This window comes from Plasmodium gallinaceum, assembly GCF_900005855.1.
Source record: "Plasmodium gallinaceum strain 8A genome assembly, contig: PGAL8A_v1_76, whole genome shotgun sequence".
Taxonomy (NCBI): domain Eukaryota; phylum Apicomplexa; class Aconoidasida; order Haemosporida; family Plasmodiidae; genus Plasmodium; species Plasmodium gallinaceum.
Genome location: NW_021628238.1, coordinates 2,610,698 through 2,635,392, shown reverse-complemented (window position 1 = coordinate 2,635,392; position 24,695 = coordinate 2,610,698). Strand labels below are relative to the sequence as shown.

Genomic DNA, 24,695 nt, shown 5'->3' with positions numbered 1-24,695 from the left:
ATCTTTTCCATTAAGATATTTCTGTTTAACAATATTTTTATTTATTACACAATATAGATATGAAATTATTTAATTTGTTTTTTTTCTAGAATATATCTAAAATGTGTTTTTTTAGTCTAGATATTATATCATTTTTTTTTTTATTCTTATCTTAGAAACAGTAGAAGCAGCAATATTAAATTAAAAAAAAAAATATTTATAATAAAAAATGGAATATAAATATTTTATTATATCTGCAGCTCTTGTTTTATTAAAACATTTTTATAATATATAAACTAAATATAAAAACATTATTTAATTAGATTTGCAATATAAATAGGAAAAATTAATGATTAAAAAAAAAAATATAAATATATAGATAATAGATAGATAAATAGGTAGATATTCAGATAAATGAAATCATAATAAAAAAAAAAAAAAGATTTCTCATTAAAATAACATAAAAGAAATAAATATAAAATTAAAATTCTATCATATAAATATAAATAACCAACAAAAAAAAATTGGGGTTGGAAAAATTACTATAGTTATCATACTAATCTTCAAAATATTGATGAATTAAAAATATGTTAAAAAATAATCTTCATTAAATGTTTTTTATTAAGAAATCATAATTTTTTTTTTTTTTTAAATAAATGAAGTTGTAAATTAAAAATGAAATTATTTCATATGGAGAATTTTCTTTAAAAAGGATACTTATTTATAGGATGTTTCATATTAATATATTAATATGATTTTATTTAGTTTCATTGTAGAACACAATTCATTATATATATTAGAATATAATTATTATTAAAACTTATATATTATGGTAATTTTTATTTTTTCAATATTATTCAATATATAGTAAATATTTCTATTAATATATTTTTAAATTGTGAAAAAAAATTTTAAATAAATATTTTATAATGCTCTTAAATACTACATTTTAACATTGAATATTTCTTACATTTAATTTTGTTATAGTTCTATATTTTCTTTAATTTTTTCTTAGTTTACATCATATGGAAAATTGAATTCCTTTAATTTGAAAATATAACTATATACTATATTTGCATAAATTAAATCTTGTTAGAGTGCTTTTTATTAAAAAAAAAAAAAAAAAAAAAAAAAAAAAAAAAAAAATACATTGAATCCGCATGCATATACAGAAAAATAGTCTGGCTAACTTTATATATTATTTTTTTTTTTATTCCTATACTAAAGATCTAAAACTAAAAAAGCAAAATATGTTGAAAGAAAGAGAATGATTATATGAACATATATATATATATATATATATATATATAATATATATATACATGGATAGATATAGATATAAATTTAAATAAATTAGAAAAAACTATTATAAAATTAAATTTATTTAAAAAAGCAAAGAAAAAATAAAAAAAAAATTACAAAGCATATGCGTAATTAAAAAAAGTATGAAAGAAAAATGTGTGTGATAAAAAAAAAAAATATTAAAGACAATAAACTCATTAATATATTCATATAAATATTTATTTTTTATATAGAATATATTTATTTAAAGAATTAATATAAATTCTAATAAATCATAAAAGAATGAATAATTTATGAAAATAACTTTTTTTTTTTTTTTTTTTTTTTTTTTATATGTATCCAACAATATTACATGGAAATGTCTTTTTAAAACTCTATGTACACACCTTTTTTATATGTTATTTCTTTTATTCAATTATTTTTATTTTAATTAAAAAAATACCTAATTTATATATGAATATAAAAAATCATTTCTATATTTTTATAAATATCCACTTTTATAAAGAATATATTTATTTGAGGTAATATATTTTAAAAATTAGGAGTTTTTTATTACTGTAAAATAAAAAAACAATGTAAATTTTTTTTTTTTTTTTTTTAAAAGTATAACTTATTTAATTTTAAAGAAATCTATATTATATTTATTTTAATGTAATTTTAAAAATAAAAAAAAAAAAAAAAAAAAAAAAGAAAAAAACAGAATAACATATAATTACCTCTATGAATAAAATATAAGAAAAAAAGCATATTATATATATGTGTAAATAATTTATACAATATAGTAAATTTTTTTTTCTATTTTTTATATTTTTAAAAATGTTATATTATATTAAAAAATTTAACACAGTTTTTTTATTTTATGTTTTAATAATAATTAAAACAATTAAAGGAGATGAAGAATATATTTCTCCTAATGATTTAGGTAATAAAATATCTGGATTTTTAGGATATAAATGTAATTTTTCAACAAAAGGTGTTCATAATTTAGAACCAGATATACTTGAATATAGATCTGTTTTTTGTAGTGTAAATTCATATTTCATATATGACAAGATAAGGTTAATGATTCCTAAAAATGATAAAACATCAAAGTTTAAAATTTTGCCTGGGAGTTGTTTTCAAAAGGTGTATGTTGATTTTGATAAAAGAGTTGAAACAGATATTTCTGATCTGGGTTTAGTAGAATATGAAGTTAATGAAGATGATTCTTCTCCTGATTATACAGAAAAAACTATAACAATATCACCATTTAATAATACAGATGTAGAATTTTTTTGTTTTTGTGACAATACTGGTAAAGTTGTATCAGATGTTGAAGGAAGGAGTGCTTTAGTATATGTCCACGTATTAAAATATCCACATGATATAATATCTATTAACTTAACAAATGATTCTTTTCCTTATCTAAAAAATCCCAAAAGTAAAGAAGATTTTGAACATAATAGTTTAGAAGTTGAATTAAAATCAGGTGAACTTTTAGTATTAGCTTGTGAATTAATAGATAAAGAATGCTTTCAAAAACCTAAATATAATGACTTATATAAAAGTAATAAAATTATTTATCACAAAAAATTTGCAATATTCAAAGCTCCTTCATACACTAAAGCTGGAGACATGGATGCTGCATGCACATGTAAGGCAGATTCTATAGTTTACAGTATAATAGCAAAACCAAAAGAAGAAAAAAAAATGATACATGGATGTGATTTTTCTACTGATGATGCTAGTGAGCAATTTTCAAATAGTGTTAATTTAAAAAAAGCTGAGGACAATACACCAGTAAATTGTGAAATTGATTTAAAAGAAAAAACTTATAATCATTTAATAGGTTTAAAATGTCCAGGTGAAATTATACCAGATTGTTTTTTTCAAGTATATCAACAAGAAAAAGAACAATTAGAACCATCAAAAATAGTTTATTTAGATGCACACTTAAATGTTGGACATATTGAATATTTTGAAGATAGTAAAGTAGAAGATAAAGTAAAAATTTTTGGTATAGTTGGAAGTGTACCAAAAGACACAACTTTCGTCTGTTTGTGTAAGAATGGTAAAAAAACTGGATATATGACAGTTAAAATAGCATCAGGTTATTATGGATTTTTGGCTAAAATTTTCATATTTTTAATTGTTATAATATTATTATACGTTTAATATAAAAAAAAAAAAAAAAAAAAAAAACACATAATATCATAATGGAATTTACTGTATATTATTAAATGTTGGTATTTATCTATCAATTCATTTGAAGTGTTTAATTTTTTATTTCTTTTATTTTTATATAAATACATTTTCGCATTTTTTTTTTTTTTTTTTTATATGGTCTTTAATTTTATACATATAAATTTTTCTTATTTTAGTTTATAAAAACAAGAAAATTTTAAATTTTCTTATTAATAACTGCAGTAAAAATAAAAATAAAAAAATTCCATAATTTTGATATATTCTTTCCATTTATTAATCATTTTAATTTATATATACATAATGAAATTTATATATATATATATATATTTTTTTCTTTACATTTAAGTATGTAGTTATATATTTATTTTACTTCAATAAAAAAAAAAAAAAAAATATATAAAAGAACCTACAATTTTAAAAGAGATTTCAATGAAATTAAAATTTTTTTTTTTTTTAATGTACTTTTTTGCGTAAATTATTATTATTTTTTTTATTATCAAAGAAGTGTATGTTTTTAATGGTACTTTAATAATTAAAAATAAATATACATGAGTATTTTTTTTTTTTTTTTTTCTTTTTTTTTTTTTTTTTTTGCATAATTAAGATGGTTTTATATTAAGTATTTTTCTTTTTTATAATAATGGAAAAGTGAATCATTAATACAACTTTAAGTGATTTTAAAAAAAAAAGATGGAATTTTATGTAAAAAATAAATACAAAGAGAACTTAAGTACAACCAAAATGTAGCACATCTTTCATAACTATATAAACTGTATATATATGTATATAAATAATGAAGAAATGTTGGTATATATAGATGTGATAGATAAAAACCTTTTTCTTTACACAAAAAAAAATTCTATAAAGGAATTAGTCTTTATTAAAGCATATAATTTTAATTCGTAAATATTTTAAATTCTAAAGAATAAAACTTAGGTCTTTCTAGATATATATATATATATATGTTTTAAAAAGAATCACTGTTCTATTCTTTTTTTTTTTTCTCATGAATTATTATATTTTTCATATCTACCATACTAATTACTATATATTTCTTTTTTAATGTGTATGCATTCCTTTTACAAAAAAAAAAAAAAAAAAAAAAAAAGTTACCTTCTTATTTTTGTAAATATATGATATTTAATATGATCATTAATTTAAATATCTCATTTTTTTTTTTTAATTGGTTTCCTTTTATATTGACATAAAATTTTTCTTTTTTCTTTTATAAGAATAAATTATTGAAATTATTTATTTGTAAATTTTTTTTATAAAGAATTTAACTAAGCGATTACTGATATTATGAAAATATTTATATATAACTTTACGTAATAAAAGTTATATTTTTTTAAAATCAAATTAATATATAAATTATTAATTTTAATTTTATAAAAATTGTATTTTAGTGTATACATTTTTTTTTTAAACGTATAATTTCATAATATTATTACGTTATCCATTATATATCATAATACATTTTTTCAAACCAAATTATTATTATATTTAATTTATTTTTTTTATTAAAAAGTATGAGATTATCTTCTTATTTTTTGTATGGTAAAAATTTTTTAAAAGTTTTTAATAAAGAAAATGGACTAATATGTGGAACATTTTTAAGCAATAGAGCAAAAAATAATGAGATAAAAAAAATTATGTTAAAAGATAAAAGAAAATATTTCACATCATTATATAATAACTTAAATGAAAAAAAAAATATAATACGGGAAATTGATGATTTATATGATAACATAATAACAAGCAATTGGAACGATTCATTCAATTTAGTTTTAAACGTTTCTATATGGGAAGGAATATTGAATTCTATAGAAGAAAAAATAAAAGGATATGAATATGACAATGAAGTAATGAAAAAAAAGAAAGAAATAAATGAACTCTTTGATGTGCTATTTATTTTAGAAGATTTACGAGATCATATAAATGAAATTCTTGAACAGTCATCTCGTTCAAGTGGTTTAGCTGGAACGCATATATTAAGTTCTTTTAAAATTGAAAATATTAATGAACATATAAATTTTTTAAAAAAAAAATATGAAGATTTGTTGTTAACATACCCTTCATATAATTATCAAATTAAATTGGTATTAGGTAGAGGATTAGCTCTATTAAGACAAAGATATAATTTTGAATGGAAATATATGCATGAATTTTTTTTTTAATTTTTTTTTTTTTTTTTTTTTTTTTGTATATATATAACTTTTACTATTTTTAGGAAACAACAAAAAAAAAAAAAAAAAATTAAATTTATGGTTTTAAAATTATAATTTAAATACATCATTATTATTTATGTACCATAAAAAAGTACATATATATATATAGACATAATAAAATTTGTATACATGTATTTTTATAGAAAATCTAAAAAAACAATTCAATAAATTTTATATAAAAAGGAGAGAATAAAAATATTATGAAATTTTATTTTTTTTTTTAATGAATTTTTCTAAAATATATGTAAAATTTGAATAAATTCACAAACAAGTTTTTAAAAAATATTTTAAAAATATAACAATAAGAAATCATAAAATAGAAAAAAAAAGAGAAAAGAAATGAAAAAAAAAAAAAAAGGTACATAAATATATTTTAAAAAAAAAAAAACATATGAAAATAAAAATAAATATATATGATTTAAAAAAAAAATATTAATATATTGAAATCTTTCAATGTTTATAAAAACTTATTATCCTTATTAATAGAAATCATTATTGCTACATTTTATTTATTTCTATCTTCTTATTTTTTTTTTTACTCTTTTAGTAAAATATAATTTTTTCTTTTCTGATGACCGGTTTTAGAAAAAATAACTTTTTTAGACAGTGTTGGAAATATATAGGCTAATCTTTTTTTTGAAAGACCAATAACATATGACATTGTATCATTCTTATTTAAAGAAAAAGGTGGAGATTTATAATCTCTAACATATTTGAAAAGTTTTACATTTTCATCAAGTACATTTTTATTAATTGAATTATCCATATCAGTTAAACTTACACTTTTTTCAATTTTTATTTCATTTTTTTCATTCCCTTCATCTAAATTTTTTTCTGTTTGTTGATATTTAATTTTTTCATTAAGTGATGAGCCTTCATTAATTTGTAATGATTGTCTCATAAAAATTTTTTTTTTTGTACTAGAAAATTCTTCTTTGTTATCTTTTGTAAGTGATTTCTTTACTTCTTTTGGAATATTATTTTTTAATTTTTCTAATTTTTTTAATTTTAATATATGCTTTTTTATTAAGAATTTACTTAAACTAATTTTTTTTTTTGTATTATTATTATTATTATTATTATTATTATTTTGATTTTCATTTTCATTTTGATTTTCATTTAGTTTTATATTTTCCATAGTATTTTTATTATTTTTTTCAATATCCCTATTTTCTAGAATATTATTATTCTCTTTATGAAGGCTATTCTTTTTATCATCAGGGTATTCTTTTTTTTCTTTATTACTTTTATTTTGCAAATTCTTCAAGAAGTAATTCATATTGTTTATATCATGATTTTTATATAAACTATATATATGCTTATCTCTACTTTTTTCTATTAAATGTAGAAGACCATAGAATTTTTTATTTTTTTTCTTTTTATAATCACTTTGATTGTATTTATTATTTTCATTTATTTTATTATTACTTTCAATTTCCATTATACCCTGTACATACTTATTTCTCCACACTGATATATATGGGATTATGGGATAAATTTTTTTAATTTTTAAATATTTTTTTAATGGATGTTCAAAATATTCATTATAAAGAATTTTCTTTTTTGTATTAACTGCATTTATATCATCTATAGAAGTATTATATACATTATCAACATTTTTATCATTTTCTCTATTTTTTTTTTCTTCATTTGCTAATATATTATTTCTTATTCTTTTAAAATAGTTTGGAATGGTTACGTTCAATAAATCAAAATCTTCCTTTTCAAAAGATTTAACAATTGGCAAATAGGATGAAAATTCTTTCAATTTATCATTTAAATATATATTATTCAACAGTTTAGAATCTTTTTCTTTTTCACATATGTTCTGTTCATTAATCCAATTTCTTATATCGTCATTATTTTCTAAATTAAAAGAATATAAGAAGGGTAATTCCATTGGTATAGATACATTACGTTCCACATCATTTAGTCTTTCAACTTTTTCGTTTAAAAGCATTGTACTATAATTAAAATTTAATATACTATTGTCTACTTCATGTTTCAAAAATTTTAAACTTTCGTCAATGGTAGGCAAATTTAAAATAAGATCAGTACAACCACAAAACTTTTTAAATTTAGATTCAATGTGATTCGTTTTTCTTTTTAATTCTTCGTTATTTAATTTATTATTCATGTTTTCATTTTTTTCTTTAAAATTTTTTTTTTGTTGCTGTATATTATCCATTTCATATATTTTAATATATTTTTACAAAAAAAAAAAAAAAATTAAAAATATTCATTAATTTAGTAAATATATAGCATATTCAAAAAAAGAGAAAAAAAAAAAAAAAAAAATTAAAAATGTTAAAAAGAATTATAAACAAATAAAAAAATAAATTATTAGCAAAAATTAAAATATTTATATAAATCAAAAACCTTAAATACTTTTAACAAAAATTTTTTATAAATGTGAAAAAAATAAAAATTTTAATGAAATTTATATATATATATATGTAGCATTTTTATTTTCTCTTATAGGTTTATTTTTCTTTTTTTTTTTCTCTTATTTGTGCATGGAAATTTTTCTATAATTTTTTTTTAGAAATTAAGAAGCCTTAATTTTGTTTCTTTTTTTTTATTTATATTATTTATATCAAAATATTTTGTTTATAAAATAATAAAAAAAAAAAAAATAATTTATAATTCTTTTTAAATTTTTATAAAAGTTAGTTTATCTACTCAAAAATTATAAAAAAAAGTAAGATTGATATTTTAATGCTAATACAAAAAGGCGATTAACTTTAAAAAAAAAAATATATATTCATTATGTATTTAATTATAAAGAAGGATATAAAGAAAAAATTTTCATTTAAGTAACATTTTTTTTTTTATTAATTTTCATGATAATAATTTTAATTATATATATATATACATATATATTTTTTTTTTTATGTATATTTATTTTTATGTTTTATATTATATATTTGTTTATTTCTTTTTTTTAATAGTTTTAATTATTTTCTCCATCATAATTAATTCCCTTATTAATTTATACTATTAATTTCTTTTTATATATATATATTATTTATTTTATTAATTTTATACATTATTATACTAATCTTTAAATTTTCTAAAAGGGCGTTTTTACAAATATTTATATAAAGAATAATTATTATCTCCTAATATAATAGTAGAATTAATGGAACTTTTTGAGTTATGAAGTTCTCCATATATTTTATTAATTAAAAAAGCATTATTACATGGAATTTTATAAACAATATTCGAGTTATTACTAGCTTTTACAATAATACCATGACTAGAAGCTCTTATTTCATTAATATCTTCAATTTTAATAGACCAAATAACAATGTCACTTTTTTTATCATTAGAATATTCACTATTCTTAGTATTAGCATATAAATTTGCATAAATAATTACTTTAGGGTATAACAACAAAGCATAATGTGATGGAGGATGATTTTCTTGTTTATGTACAGTTAAGCATTTCATAATATTTTTAGAAAATTTCAAACCTAAGCATTCTCTTAATTCTGCTTCATTTAAATTATATTCTTTTAATTTTCCATATTCTCCCCATAACATTCTTGGTTTTCTATGTCTTTTAGTTTTATATTTATGCCCTCCTATAGGCTTTGACACTTCTGCTTTTATTCCTCTTGTAACATCGGAGACTGCTTGACCTACTTTATCTAATGGTTTTACTAAAGATCCTGCAACACCTTTACCTATCCCTTTAAAAAAACCTCCAAACCCTTCTTTTTGAGCACCCTCTATTGGTTTTGTTACTATATTAGATAAGCTTAATACTCCTTCTCCAATATTTTTCACTGCATTTAACAAACCTTCTTTCATATTTGTATTACTCTTAAAATTTCTTTCTTTTTGTCTTCTATTAATGTACTCAGAGTCAAACGTTAAATTAGACAAAAAACTTCCTATCCCAACACTAATATTATCAACTGCATACACAGCTAACCCTATAGTATTTCTTCCTATTTCTAAAGGTATTTTAGGTATATTTATTAAACTACTATATCCCACTATAAATCCTAAACAAGCTAATATAGAATGGCTATATTTATCTTTTAATAATGCATAAAATGATTTGATACTGACACGAATGTTATTGAAAATTTCCTGATTTAATGTAACTGGAGCACCTAATAATTCTAATTTTCCTGACACCATCAATATTCTTAAACCTATTCTAAGTAAATCACTCATCATGTGCATTTTGTCTAATAAAAAGGAACACCATACTATTAATGTGAATTTCTCAATTTGCATATATTGTATATTTATAGCTAATGGAATTTCCGGAGGTCTATAGTTTACATATATTGGTAGAACTGCCCACTTTTGTATTTCTTCGTAAAGCAAATTTTTTTTCTGAACTACATTTATACTCTCAATATATTCTGCTATCAATAAATTTATTCCGTTTAGAGTTTCTGCATCCATTTCAATTTCTACATCATCTAGAGCTACTTGTATTTTTTTAAATATAACATCATTATGAGATATAAAAGATCTTTCTACATATATATTTAAAAATATTTTTTCTTCATTTGCATTGATATTTTTATTAATTGCATTATTTTGAGTTATTTTATTATCATAAGATGGATTTAAGAAATTTTTTTTCTCTTCCTGAGTATTTTCATAACTATTAATTTTTCTTATGTCATTTTCACTATTTACTTTATTAGAGTTCGTATTAATTCCTCTATTTGCTAATAACACACATTTTTCGCAAGATTCTAATTGGCAATCTATTTGAACATCTGTTATTTTGATGTCTATTACTTCTTCTTCATTTTTCATATAAAAAAGTGCACATAATTTTGAAAGTTCAATAAAAAATACTTCCTCTTTTAATATATTAGATATTATACTTACTCCAATTTGAGTTACATTAATAATTATATGAACATTTTTATATGTACTACTTACCACTTTAACTGACTCATATTTGTTTATATAAGGATTCATATTATGATTTTTATTTGTATTTTTTATAAAATTATATTCATTGTGTTCTATAATTTTTTTTTGTGTGTTACTATTTTTTATATGTGTCACCCCATTTGAAGGTGTAGAAGGAATAATTTCCATTCCTTCACAATAATTTTTTTTAAAATCGTATTTCTCTATACATTCTATTTCATTATATGCATATTTAATTAAAGTATTATCAATATTATTATAAATATTCTTGGAAGAATTTTTCATATCCATATAAAGAAAAGAATTATCAAATACATTTTTTGTTATATTAATTTTATGAGTTAATTTAATAGTTATCAGATCTTCTAAATATTCGATGGAAATAATGAAAGACATATTATAATAATTGATATAGTAAGTTTTTTGAGAATAATTAAATGTATCAAATTTTAAAACAAATGGTGATTTAGGAATCACTTTCATATCATGCAAAACTATTTCAATTTGAACATTTCTTGTAATATATATAAATGGATTTACCCATCCTAAATAACTATGCTTGTTGTATTCTATATTAAAATAATGTTCCATATCAGTCGATTTTAAAAAATTACTTAAAAACATATTTTTTTCTAGACATTTTTCTTCCTCATCTATTTTCAAATTTTGTGTATCATCATGAAAAGTTTTTATTTTCAAATATTTAGTTAAACTTGAATAATTATATGCAAGAAATCCTTTTTTCTGATTCTCTAGCTTTTCAATAATTATATTTTTTGTTCCCTTATCTGGAATACATGTAATAACATATACATCGGATTTTTCATTTTCTTCACTTTTTATAACCATAAAATTTGTTCCTACAAATTTTTCACTAGGAAATATAACAGATGACCAATATATATTTTTATTTAACTTATAGTATTTATTATAATTTGTCAAAAATTTATTAGCACTTAAAAAATTGCTCTTATCTTTTGTATTTATAGGTTCCAACGTTTTAAATTCAAATAATAAAATATTTTGTTTTCTTGAAAAATATAAAGGAGATGTATCATTTTGTTTAATTCCTTGTATTTTATCTGTTTGATATTGTTTAATCAATAATGGGTAGTTTAGTTTATTGCTAATTATAAATTGAGGAACAATGGTAATTATTCTACTAATTATATAAGGTATGCATGTTGTTTTTATTTTTTCTGTATTTAAACAAAAAGTATAAAAAAAATTTTTACACATTACATTAGTTTCTGTATAACTACCTATTGGGGGTAAGGTTGCCTTAAATAGTATTAAATTATTATCATAAGAAGATGGATAATTATAGTCATTAAATATATCATTATAGTCACTACATGTATTTTCTTCATAGTTTCTTTTGGAAGTTTTACTTGTTTTTTTAAGTTCGTTATTACAACTTTTGTGTGGTAATAATAAATCTATTTGAGAGTTATCTCCTAATAATGTTATTCCATTAATTATAGGATAATACTTATTTGAATTTGTGGCTTTAATACCCAAACCTGTTCTATCAATAAAACATCTTGGCAAAGAAAAAATATATAATTGCTTATTTCCTAAAATACTACTTAAAGAATTAAAATATCCATTAAAGTTTTTAATTATTTCTACTTCTACTGATGCAAATCTCTTAAAATTTAAAGAAAATCTAGTGACTGACTCTTCATCGTTTTCTACAAGGTAAATTTTTTCAGACCATTCACACTGAGAATTTCCAATTTTCATCTTTAAATTTAAGCAATTATATTTTTTTATTTCATATATGTAAAATATTGAAAATGGATTTAATCTTTTGTTTACATATCCTTTATTTAATGGAGATGATAATTCTTTTTTCTTAGATTTTATTTCTTCATCAATATTAAAAATATCTCTCTCAATTCTACTTAATTCTTGCACGTACATACGTTCATTATTATATTGCCCATTTCCTAATGAATTATCATTAGATGATTTATATGAATTATTTGACTTCATAAAACTTTTATTATTCTTTAAAAATGCACTTATTTCTTCATGCTTCCTTAATAGCTTCGCTTTTTTATTTTTTAACATGTCTATCTTATTTTTTTCTTCGTATATATAATCATTTTGCTGTTCTTCTGTAACTTCAGAAGTTATAATAATATCTACTAATGCAGGAATAGTATTAACTATACTAACATGAGGGTAAATTGTAATAATTTTTAAATTTTTTTCAGCTGGTAAGGCACTTATTTTATTTTCAATTTTAACTAGAAAATATAAGTAAGTGTTATCTTTATACTTGCATTTCTTTACGTAAGTTCCTTGAGCTACATCTGAACTGAAAATGTCCGACCATCCATTTTCATTGGTGGCATTAAATGGTTCTATTAATTCCTCTTCATTCTTTTCATATTTTAATAAACTATCAGAGTTATTATTATTTTCTTTATCATTTACGTTTCTACTAACTATATCATAATAATCATTTTCTTCATTTATTACATTTATTGGTTTAAAAGATAAATAAACATGAGATGGCCCACAAAATGCACACTCAGGTGTTGACAACAAATATTCATGATTTAAAATTACAGTAAAACTTAAATTATTATTTTTTTGTTTTAATTTTATATTAGGAATTATGTTTAAGCTATTAGATACTTTATAATTTTTAAAAGAATCATTATGATTGGGGTATAAAGTATTTATAGGTATTGTTCTATTCTCTAATGATGTTAATAAAATAGGGTTTCTTGTTCCATCAAAAAAACAAAATTCTAAAGGAATACCACATTTATTTATAATTCTAACTGTTGATGACATAAACAATATTTTATAATTAGGTAGTGGAGATATTATTTCACACACAGTTTCTACCAGTGACGTTTGTGGCAAATAATTATTCTTTAATCTATACTTGCGTGCTAAATATGTTTGTTTAATCAATTTTTCATTAAATATGTCCAATTTATTTACTTCATCAATATTTTTTTCTTTTAATGTTACATCTTTATTATTCAAAAATCCGTTGCTTTTTTCGTTTAAAGTTTTTGAACTCTCATTTTTTTTATTTAGCAAATTATCTCTTGGTTTTTCCTCAAAAATAAAATCACAAGGTTTCATTATATGAATAACACTGCTATTGTTTAATGATGTCGTTAATGAAGTGCAGCTATTCTTAATTAAATTTATAATTACACACTGAGTATTTTTTAAGAAGGGACCTATAAATTTACTAGATGAGAAAATAGAGTTCTCCAAATCCTTTTTTTTTTTATTATACTTAAAATAATAATTATTATCACTACTTTTTTTATCTTCAGTGGAGTCAGAATCTTCAACTTCATAATCTTCGTAATATTCATCAGAGTAGCTTTCATTTTCCTTCTCTAAAATATCTCTTTCTATTTCTTCTGAGTATTCTATATCTCCACTTTCTGAATCTTCTAATTCTTCATCTTCTGTTTTTTCTTTTTCTGTTAGTTTCTCTTCTTTTGTTTTATCAAATATATCTTTTTGTTCATTCTCTGTAGTAAGTGATTCATTTATTATAAAAGTTTCTTGACCTAAACTTTCTCCATCGTATTTATTATTGCAATTATTTTTCTTATAATTGATGTATTCTACTCTTGAATTAGATAAATTTTCTTTCTGAATATTTTTATTTAATTGTTCATCTCTGCTTTTATTATCATTTAAACTATTATCTATAATTTTTCTGTTTTTCATTTTATCTTTATATTGATTTATGGATAGGAAATTTTCAATTGTTTTTTTTGAGTTTTTTGTTATCATTAAATCTAAAACTATATCCCTTTTACTTATATCTGTAAACATATCGTGGATTATATTTACAATATTTGTTGGGGGAATAGGAATCAAATACAAATATAAGCATTTTTTTTCAATTAGAGAATTGTTAGCTATTTCATTAATAAGCAATTTATCTAAGGATATCAATTCATTTGTTGCAATAATTTTTGCATATACTTCAGGAACTTTTTTAATAGTATTATCAAATATTTCTTCTTCATCTATATTTGTATCATACGAATTCTGTAAATTATTTTCTGTAGATTTTTTTCCATTTATTTTATGTGTAGAGCTTTTTCTTTCATAAATATTTTTGTATTCATTTTTTAAATTTGAATTTTTCTTTTTTTTTGTTTCCTCTAAATTGGTTTCAGGCATTACAAATGCATAAAAATAGTCACTAGTTAAATTAACATAATATATTACTGAATTATCTTTCATATAATCATTATTGGAATAATTTTCTTCTTTGTTTATAAAAACTCCCAAATTAAAATCAGTTGGGTTATTTTCGTCTTTATCATAATGAAATGAATTAAAAACAGATGAACTTTTTTCATATAAACTTTTGTTTTGTGTTTCTACTGTGTGTTTTTCTGTATTACTAATATTCTGATGAGCATTAGGCTCATTTATTGAATTAGGTTTTCCTATATTTGCAAAATTATCAATACGATTATTAGATAAATCATTTTCTTCCACTTCCTTTTTTTCTTTTTTTAATCCTTTAAGGACCTTTTCTGAAAATACAGGGATGAATAAAATGAGTAAATTAATTAATTGTGGAGTTATATTAAACCATAAAGCCTTAACACTATTAATTTTTATAATACTAATTGGTGATTTATTAGATTCAATGTTTTCATTATATATACCATTAGGTAAAATTTTATGAACATCCAAAGAAATGTTGCATTTTTCAAGAAATGGTTCCCATTCACCTATACAGTTGTTAAAATATTCTACTTTAGAATTTAAATCATTAATGTTATATGAACATTCATCAGTATAAAAAATTAAACTTAAATTCATACTAAATATCATTCTTATTATAGGAACAATAGAATTTCTAATATCATCAATAAATGTACATTTAACATTATGCAGTTTAATACTTATTTTAATATCTCTATAATTATTTGGTTCATTATTTTGTGTAGTTAACAATTCATTTTCTTTTAAACTCTTATTCGATTTTATCGTTTTGGACTTGTAAGATTCTGTAGAAGATTCAGAAGATTTTAATGAATCAGAACTTGAAGAATATTCAGATAATGCATATGAAAAAGATTCAATAACATTGCTGGATTCTGATAAATTTTCTAAAGATTCCTTTTCCTTATTATTTAAACATTTTTTATAAAATTTTTCTTTTTTTCTATTATTATTTTCTTCATTTTCTTCTACTTCAACACATTCTAAATTGTCATCTTTTTTTTTTATTTTTTTTTTTTTTCTAAATTTATTTATATTTGTTATAAATAATTCATTTGTACTATTTATTTCTACATCTTTTGTATTTCTGCTTATATAGTATATATTGTTTCTCATAAATTTATTTTTTATTTTCGTATGTATAAATGATATAGGTGGGATAACATTACCAACATTTATATTGGTATAAGAACTAGGTATATCACCAAATAAAGTAGATGATGCCTTTAATAAAATTTCTACATCATCATTTGATAATCGAATATCAAAATTACCTATATTTATATCTAGCTCGAAAACTGATATAAATGGAGATGAATCTTTTTTCATAACATTTGTTTTTAAAATGTAATTTTCTTTCGTTGTATCTACTGATTCATATAAAGCCTCCCCTTTTACGTTTAGATTATCACATAACAGTATTTTTTTTTTATGATAATTAAGAAGAGGATTAGAAACATCTTTGCAAGGTGTATGCTTCATATTATTTTCTATACTACTCACATAATTAATTCTATTTATTTTGCTATCTAAAGCATATATTTTTTTAAAAATTATACATTTATTTAAAAGAGAAACAGAAAAAACAAAATTATTAGACCACATTATTATGGGTTGAGATACTTTTTCTAAATCGGTAAAAATAATAAAATTTCCATTGTTTACTTTAAAACTTATATGAATTGGTTTATTATCTAATTTCAACAATTCATTTATATTTGTTACTACTTGATTTTTTTCATTTCTTATTTTTTCTTTTATAAATTTAGAATGCTCTAAAATACTACTTTTTCTGATAATTTTTTTTTTTATTATATTTTTTTCTCCTTCATCACCATTTCCTAACTCATTTTCATCTTCAGTCTCATGAATATATTTATTTTCTTCATTAGTATCATTCTGTTTTATATTCAGACTAGCATTTTCATTAATATATACCAGACTATTATTGTTATCAAATACGTCATTTTCTATTTTGTTTTCTTCTTTTTTTAAATTTATTTTTCTCTTACCTTTTATTTCCAATTCATTCTTTAAATTATCACTTTCTTTATTAATTTTTTTTTTCTTTTCATGTTTGTTAGATACAATATAAGGTGATGGTTTAGGGTATAAATGTAATGTGCTTAAATTAAAACCAGTAGATAAAAACTTGTAAATATCTAAAAAAACAATAAAAAAACAACAAATATATGCATCATCCAATTCAATATTTAATAATAAATCTTCTATAAATGAATTAATCTTTATTTTTATTCCTTTTTGTTTTTTGTTTTTTTTCTTTTCATTTAAAAAAATATTATTTTCAAACATATACAGTAATAAATTTTTATAATTATTTATTTCTGTATCAGAACTAAAAGGTATATTACAACTATTACTGTTGTTGTTACATTCACTGTTATCTATATCATTGTTATCATTGCATATATTTCTTTTAAATTTAATATCTGAAAAAATGTAGTTATTATTTACATCTGCTATATCATTTTTTATAAAGCTTTTTTTAACAGTATCAACTACTTTTTTTCCTTTTTTATTTCTTTTTTTATTTTCGTTTTCAATACAACAATATGCAACTCTTTTGTAATAATTTATAGAATTTTTTCTGACATCATCAATATATAAAGAGTTACTAAATAAATCAAAAAAATAAATGAAATAAAAATCCAAAAGGACTAAATGAAATGATATACTTATATTTTGAAATGTAATAATAGCTACAGGTGTATAAGTATCGAAGGAGGCTTTAATTTTTAGACTTTCCAAGTTTATATAGACAAATAATTTCATTTCATTTTTTTTTAATGGTTTATTTTTTGTATTAGTTAAATCTTTATTATCTGAAAAAGCATTACTTATTTCTTCATTTTTTATAGAATTCACTTGATTATCTATGTTATTAGTGTTATCAATAGTGTTTATATTATTATTTGCATTTCTTTCAAGATTCAAGTTATTAAAGTTAATATTACCCTTTTTAAACCATTCTGCATTTATCATTTTTTCTATATCTACGTCATCATCACAAACAAAACACATGGGGAAGTATCCTTTGTAGCAAAAGTTTTCATTAATTATGTCCAATAAAAAGGCTAACTGAAAAACAGTTAAATCCAAGTATAGATTATTACCTTTTAAATATATATACAAACCGTCTTTACTATTTATTAAACACAATCTTATGTTAACTTTGTGTAATATATCTCCCTTAATATTTGTACTTCCTCCATTTTCACAAGCCTTACTTTCTATACCTAATAAATCAACATATAAGGTAAAATCGTACGTACCAACAGAACTTAATGAATTACTATTTTTTTCATATTTATGTATTTCTTCATTATTTCTATTTTCTGTTTTATTTATTATTTCTTTTTTCTTTATTTTATTTTTTCTTTTATTTTTTCTTTCTTTTTCTTCTTCAATTTCTTTTCTTTGTTTTGATATAATTTGTTCTGAGCAATTAATAGTGTATGAATTTTTCAATTTAAGAGTATTTATATGAAATTTTAAATATGATTCAATATATGGTATATTATTATTTTCTTTATCTTTGTTATCATCACAATTATCTATAGCATTTTTTGAAATATTTTTTGTTTCTCCTCTATAATTATATATTATATTTTTATCTTCTGGTATTATAACAATTGGATCTATGAAGGTACAATTAAATAAAAAGTACTTTGTTTGAGCAGCCTGAACAACTTTTTTGTATGACTTGCTAATAAAAACATTTAGAATACCATCATCTAGATATTCTAAAAATAATTTTAAATCATTCAAATAAAAAATATAATATATTTTTGAAATCTCACATAACAAACATATATTATAACTTCTTTTATCATTATATATCTTTATTTTTCCAACAAATAAATCTTTTTTATTTTCATTGTTCTTTTTTCTTTTTTTTTTCTTAATTTCCTCTTCTAAATTATCTACATTTATATAATTTAAAATATCTTTACTATTTTTTCTTTCAGTAATATATTTTGTATTTTCTATATTTTCTTCTTTATAATGTTTATCGATATCTGTTACACTAAGTTTTTTATTTTTATTGAAAACAAATAAATCATAATTATAATCATTAATATTATTAGAAATTATATTTTTATTATTCATAGATATAATACCCTTTTCAATATTTAAAAACATTTTCTGATCAAAATTCAGATAAATCTTATTTTCATAGAAAATATTACTTACTTGTATTTTGGAAAATATTTTTTTTTTTTGCCAAAATGCTAATGATGCGCTTTTAATATAACAATTAAAGAAATATTTTGAATATGAATGTTTTTGACCATGCAATTTAGGAAGAGTATCATTTAAACCATTATTAAGAATATTATCATTTTTATTTATATTTTTTGTATCTATATGATTTCTTCTATCATCATTTAGGTTTACTGTAGAGGTATCAGAAAAAATGGGTTTTACAATATGATTATTACTCAACCCTTTGTTTGTATTTTTTATCATATCATTTCCAATATCATTTATTTCATTGTTTAATTTAGCCGATTCTATATCTAAAATATTCAAAGAATCTTTTACATTTTTTAATGTTTCTTGAACACTTCTTAAAGCATGTTCAGATATAAACATTTTATAATTTTTTAATTCCTTTTCATTATTTAATTTATTTTTTATATATTTCATATCCTTTTCAATTCCATATTGTAGTTTTTTTTTATATTCTTTCATTGTTTTAAATATTTGTTTTATAGTTTTATATTTCCAATGCAATTCAATATCACTTATAATAAAATTAATGTGAGTTTCTTCTTTATTATTTTCATTTTGTTCCTGTATAATTTGTAAATTTATTGATAACTGCTTTTCTTCTATAGCATCCATAAAATCATCATCTTCTTCTTCTTCTTCTTCCTCTTCCTCTTCCTCTTTATCACCTTTATGATTTAAACTATTTGAACTATTTTTATATTCTATATCATTATTATTGTTACTATAATCATAATTATAACAATTTTCTTCTTTTTTTAAACATTTATTATCATCATCACACTTACTGAATTTCTTTTTATATAAAAATTCATTATTTAATTCTTGCTTATCATAAATATTAATTAATTTATCATTTTGTTCTCTCATTTTTTTTTTTTCATAATTCTTATTATCTTCAATATGACTGTTAATAATATAATCATTTTTCTCTATATGTTCTTTTTCTTTATCTTTTATATTTATTGTAAATGATTCTTCTTTTTTAACTGCTTCATTTGTTTGTGCACAATTCGAATTATTATTTTTATATTCTAAATGCATATTTTCTATATCTTCTTTATTTTCCTGTGCATTATTATTATTATTATTTTTTTCTTCTAAGTATGTCGATAATGATCTAAAGAGAAAAATATCCTTTGAGTAAATATCCTTCGCTAATGTAAAAAAAATTGGTTGCTTGTTACTTGGATCACAAATCCATAATTGCTCTATTTCAATTTTAACAATTTTTTTTTTTTTTTGTAAATAATTTTTATATGATATTCCACAAGCTTCATATTTTAGTATTTCACAATTCTCTTTATTTTTAATGGAAAATCCTGAATTCTTAATTAGAAAATCAATATCATATAAAAAGGATTCTTCTTCTTGCTTAATATTTCCATTCGTCCCTATAATATTTGTACTTTCTCTATTTATTTTTTCAGGATCACTAATGTTATTATTTTTTTTTTCCCCCATTTCACTTTGTACATTGAAGCATGTAGTTTCTTCTTTTGAAGTTATTTTTCTTTTTTCTACGGAAATTCTTTTTTTATTTTTATAAAATTCTTTTTCTTTTTTGTTTTTTGAATAAAATTTTGTTAAATATCTAGTAATAGATGTTGGAATAGCTAGTATAATACTTATGGCATCAGGATTAATTTGAAAAAATATTCTATCTAGTATAATATTAGTTTTTAAAATTTTTAAATCGTATTCTACATATACTTTAACTGGAATTGGTTGTAATATGTAAAACTTCTGACTATTTAATATTTTTTCTTTTATATTATTGGAATAACTGTCTTTAGTAACTATATTTACATTATTGTCATTATTTGACATTATTTTCTTTTCATTTATGTCTAAATATGTATTGTCTAATTTTTTAATATTTATTTCATTAAATAATTTTTGATTGCGATTTAAGTCTACATCTTTTTTGGAATTGCGTGTTTTATTAAAATATATGGATTTCGTTTTAAGGCATGTAATTTGTGTTTCATTAAATTCAAATATTAAATTAAATTTATTATAGGTGCATGGATATTCTGTTTTTGCAACCAAATTACCTAAATGTAATTCAACAATGCCATTCGTTAAGTTATCAAAATGTAAAATTGGACCACATATATGAATGTAAAATTCAAATAATTCAGGTAAATGTTGAACTGCTTTATTATATACATTTTCCCCTTTTTCTTTTAATCCTTCAATTAATTCTGATTGTTCCATTTTTTTTATATGGAGCAATGCTTCTTCATGTACTTCTTCCTCTTCCTCATCTTCATATTCATATTCTTCCTCTTCTTCATCTTTTTTTGTTACTTTCTCTGCTTTCTTTTCTGTTTCATCTTCTTTTTCTAAATTTTTTTCAATAACTTCATCATTATATATAACCTCATTTTTCTCTTCCTCTTTATTTTGCATACTTTCAGGATTTAATTCATTAGAGATGGAATAGCGTTTTTCTTCTGTTTTATTACATTCATATGAATGTATGCTTTTAGTTTTACCTCTTTTAATTATACTATTAGGTTTTCTATTAATAATATCAATTAGAGGAAATGCAAAGGATAAAAGGTTTTTAATAAGTAATGGTGACAAATAAAGTTCCAATGGATTCAGTCTTAATAATGTAGATAAAGTGTTTCCATTTTCTGCAATTAAATGATTAATCTCTAAGTAAGCACACAAACTTTGACTATATATTAATGAATAAAATATTGAATTTCTATATACATTATTTGTGTTGTTCATATTAAAAGGAAATAAACTATTATTTTTTCTAAATTCCATAAATACCTTATTTTTATGCTTTGCTACAAAATTTTGTAATTCAATTATAAACTTCCATTGAAAATTATCATGATCATTATGATCAACAACTGATTGAAGAGATAATGAAGAATAAATTTGACAAAAATTAATTGATAATATATTAATTTCTTCTTGTATTTCCTTTTTATGTGTATATGTAGAACTACTAAAAGTATAGTTTGATGTGCTACTTAATAATATATTATCACTAGAATATGATAAAATGTCGTTTATATTAAAATTATTTTTAATAATATTATTATCATTATTATTATCAGTTTTGTTTTTTTTATTACTTAAATCAAAAACATTATTCATAAATATCCTGTTTGTTTTTCTTTCTACCTCATTTATTTTTTGATCATTCTTTTTCTTTTTTGCATACTTTTTTTTTTTATAATCATCGTATACATTAATAGAGAAATTTGCAACTTTAAATTCAAAATCGTATTTAGTTGGAATAACAACATCATAATTATCTTCATTTGTTACAGCCTCTTGTAAAATATTTAGTTCCTTTTCATTTAAAACGTCTTGTTCACTTTTTAAAATACTTTGAACTTTATTCTCTATTTCTTTCTTATTACCTGTAACCCATGACCACCATGATTGTTGCTTATATATAGAATCATATAAATATTTTTTTTTTAAATTTTTTTCTTCAATTATTTTTTCTAGAGTATTTTTACACTGCAATCTCCATTTGGCCAAATGTCTTACACCTACCACATCATATAAAATTTGTAACCTGTTAAGTTCTTGAGAAGACAATTCAATTTTTGAAATATTATATTTTTCACCAAGAACTTTATTATATAAATTCATGAATTCGTTTTTTGTTTCATTTCTTAATGATTCTATATCTAATTTAACAGTGCATGCATATTTTAATAACAATTTATTTGTTTGATTTCTAGATTTATTTGCTTCATTCATTATTTCAATTATTTTTGTAATTTGCGTTTTTGTTAATGTTATTCCTTCCCACTTCTCGCTTATTTCTAATTTTGCTTTTAATTCTTTTTTATTACTAGATTGTTCCACAGGTAATACTAAATCAAAAGGTTTAATCAAATATTCAAAATTGTAATTATTCAAAATTTTGTCATCATATTTTAAAAAACTATTTAAACAGTTTAACATATCATGTAAGTAATCATCCTTATTATGTTCATTACTTTTTAATTTAGAAAAGATGTTATTATCTTCATTAATATCATTAGTATTTAAATAATTATTTTTTAAATTAGATGAAAAATTATAATTTTCCATTTTATCACTTATGTCATTTGTTTTGTCATTATTCATTAATGTTTTATTTTCTATATTTTCTTTCATATGTTTATTAACTTCGTCTATTTTTTGTTCTTTTTCTTCATTACTATCTTTACAGCTCCCTTTTTTTTTTTTCTTTTCTTTTTCTTCTTTCTCTTTTTTTTTTTTCTTTTTTATATTGCTATTACTATAAATGCATAACCCTTTAAATTCAATAATATGATTTAATTTTTTATTTTCAATAGTGCTATTTGTTTGTGTTGAATTTTCTTCTTTGCTGTGACAATTTTTTACCGATGATGATTTTAATATAAACCCAATTGAAAAGTTTTTTTCTGTATCTTCGAAGTGAATTAAAATATCTTGAATATCTATTTGAATATTATTAATAATTTTATTTAATAGTTTAAATATAAGAGTAGATTTTTCTGATGATTTTTCATTGTTTTTTTGTAGTTTAATAATAGAAATTTCTTCTTCTAACATTTCTAATCTATGCATTTTAGCTTTTCTTAATTCTTCAATAATAACATCCTCACTTTTTTTGTAGCATCTTGGTTTTACATAAATATGCACATTTTTAATTAAAACACAAACTGGATTTTTTCCTAAACTACTCCATGGTATTTGTATATTTATTCTCCCTATATTTCCATATATTACTTTAAAAGATAAATCTAATATTTCAGTTATTTGTGGTTTTAACTTCAAATTTTCTAAAACTATATTACCTGACCACACACCCAAATGCAAATTATGCTCTATTCCTTCAACATATGGAGCTAAAAATTTATTTAGCAATTTTTCAACTAATGATTCAAACATTTTTTTTTTTTATTTTTTATTTGTTTTTTTTTTTTTTTAAATTTAAAAATTTTTAAATATATCTTTGAAATTCTATAACAAAAAAAAAAATAATAAAAGTAATCTTCAACTCATTTTTTGTCATCTTATAATTTTACACAAGAATATTATAATATATTTTCTTTTACTACTAAGATATCACATTAACATAAAAATTATAGTATTTTTTTTTAAATTTTTCATTATTTTACTAAAATATATTTACTCACAACATAAAAAAATTATTTTTTTTTTTTTTTTATATTGCTAAAATAATAATTGGAAATTATTTTATGGAATATAACAATTCATTAAATTAAAAAGTTTTTAAAATTATAAAAAAAAAAAAAAAAAAATTAAATACGATTATGAAAATTATAAAATTGTTTCTATTAAAAAGAAAAAAATATATAATAACTTCATACTAAATAAAAAAATATTATATATACAAATATAATATAGAAATATTTTTTTTTTTTATATATACAAATTACTTAACATTTAAAAATTATTAATTACACCAAAAAATAAAGGTACTTATTTTGTATTTTTTTTTTTTTTTTTTTTTTTTTTTTTTTTTTTTTTTTTTTTTGCCTAATTTGTGTTATTCACCAAATAGTGGAACAAATATTTAGTTGTATATTATTAAAGTAAAAATTTCACAATACTTTACTAACT

At 19.9% G+C, this 24,695-nt stretch overlaps 4 protein-coding genes across 4 annotated transcripts; 2 read left to right on the top strand and 2 right to left on the bottom strand.

Moving 5' to 3' along the window:
• Positions 1–2,097: 2,097 nt before the first annotated feature.
• Positions 2,098–3,435, top strand: P48/45 (6-cysteine protein, putative; the record flags this gene model as incomplete). Its single annotated transcript, XM_028671323.1, has 1 exon — positions 2,098–3,435. The coding sequence occupies one exon, from the start codon at positions 2,098–2,100 to the stop codon at positions 3,433–3,435; it is 1,338 nt and encodes a 445-aa protein (XP_028527986.1).
• A 1,559-nt stretch (positions 3,436–4,994) lies between these two features.
• PGAL8A_00257700 (conserved Plasmodium protein, unknown function) lies at positions 4,995–5,642 on the top strand (the record flags this gene model as incomplete). Its single annotated transcript, XM_028671321.1, has 1 exon — positions 4,995–5,642. One exon carries the CDS (start codon positions 4,995–4,997, stop codon positions 5,640–5,642), a length of 648 nt encoding a protein of 215 aa, XP_028527985.1.
• A 586-nt stretch (positions 5,643–6,228) lies between these two features.
• PGAL8A_00257600 (conserved Plasmodium protein, unknown function) lies at positions 6,229–7,881 on the bottom strand (the record flags this gene model as incomplete). Its single annotated transcript, XM_028671320.1, has 1 exon — positions 6,229–7,881. The coding sequence occupies one exon, from the start codon at positions 7,879–7,881 to the stop codon at positions 6,229–6,231; it is 1,653 nt and encodes a 550-aa protein (XP_028527984.1).
• An 899-nt stretch (positions 7,882–8,780) lies between these two features.
• Positions 8,781–23,999, bottom strand: PGAL8A_00257500 (conserved Plasmodium protein, unknown function; the record flags this gene model as incomplete). The annotated part of the gene is made up of 1 exon (XM_028671319.1): positions 8,781–23,999. One exon carries the CDS (start codon positions 23,997–23,999, stop codon positions 8,781–8,783), a length of 15,219 nt encoding a protein of 5,072 aa, XP_028527983.1.
• Positions 24,000–24,695: the final 696 nt, after the last annotated feature.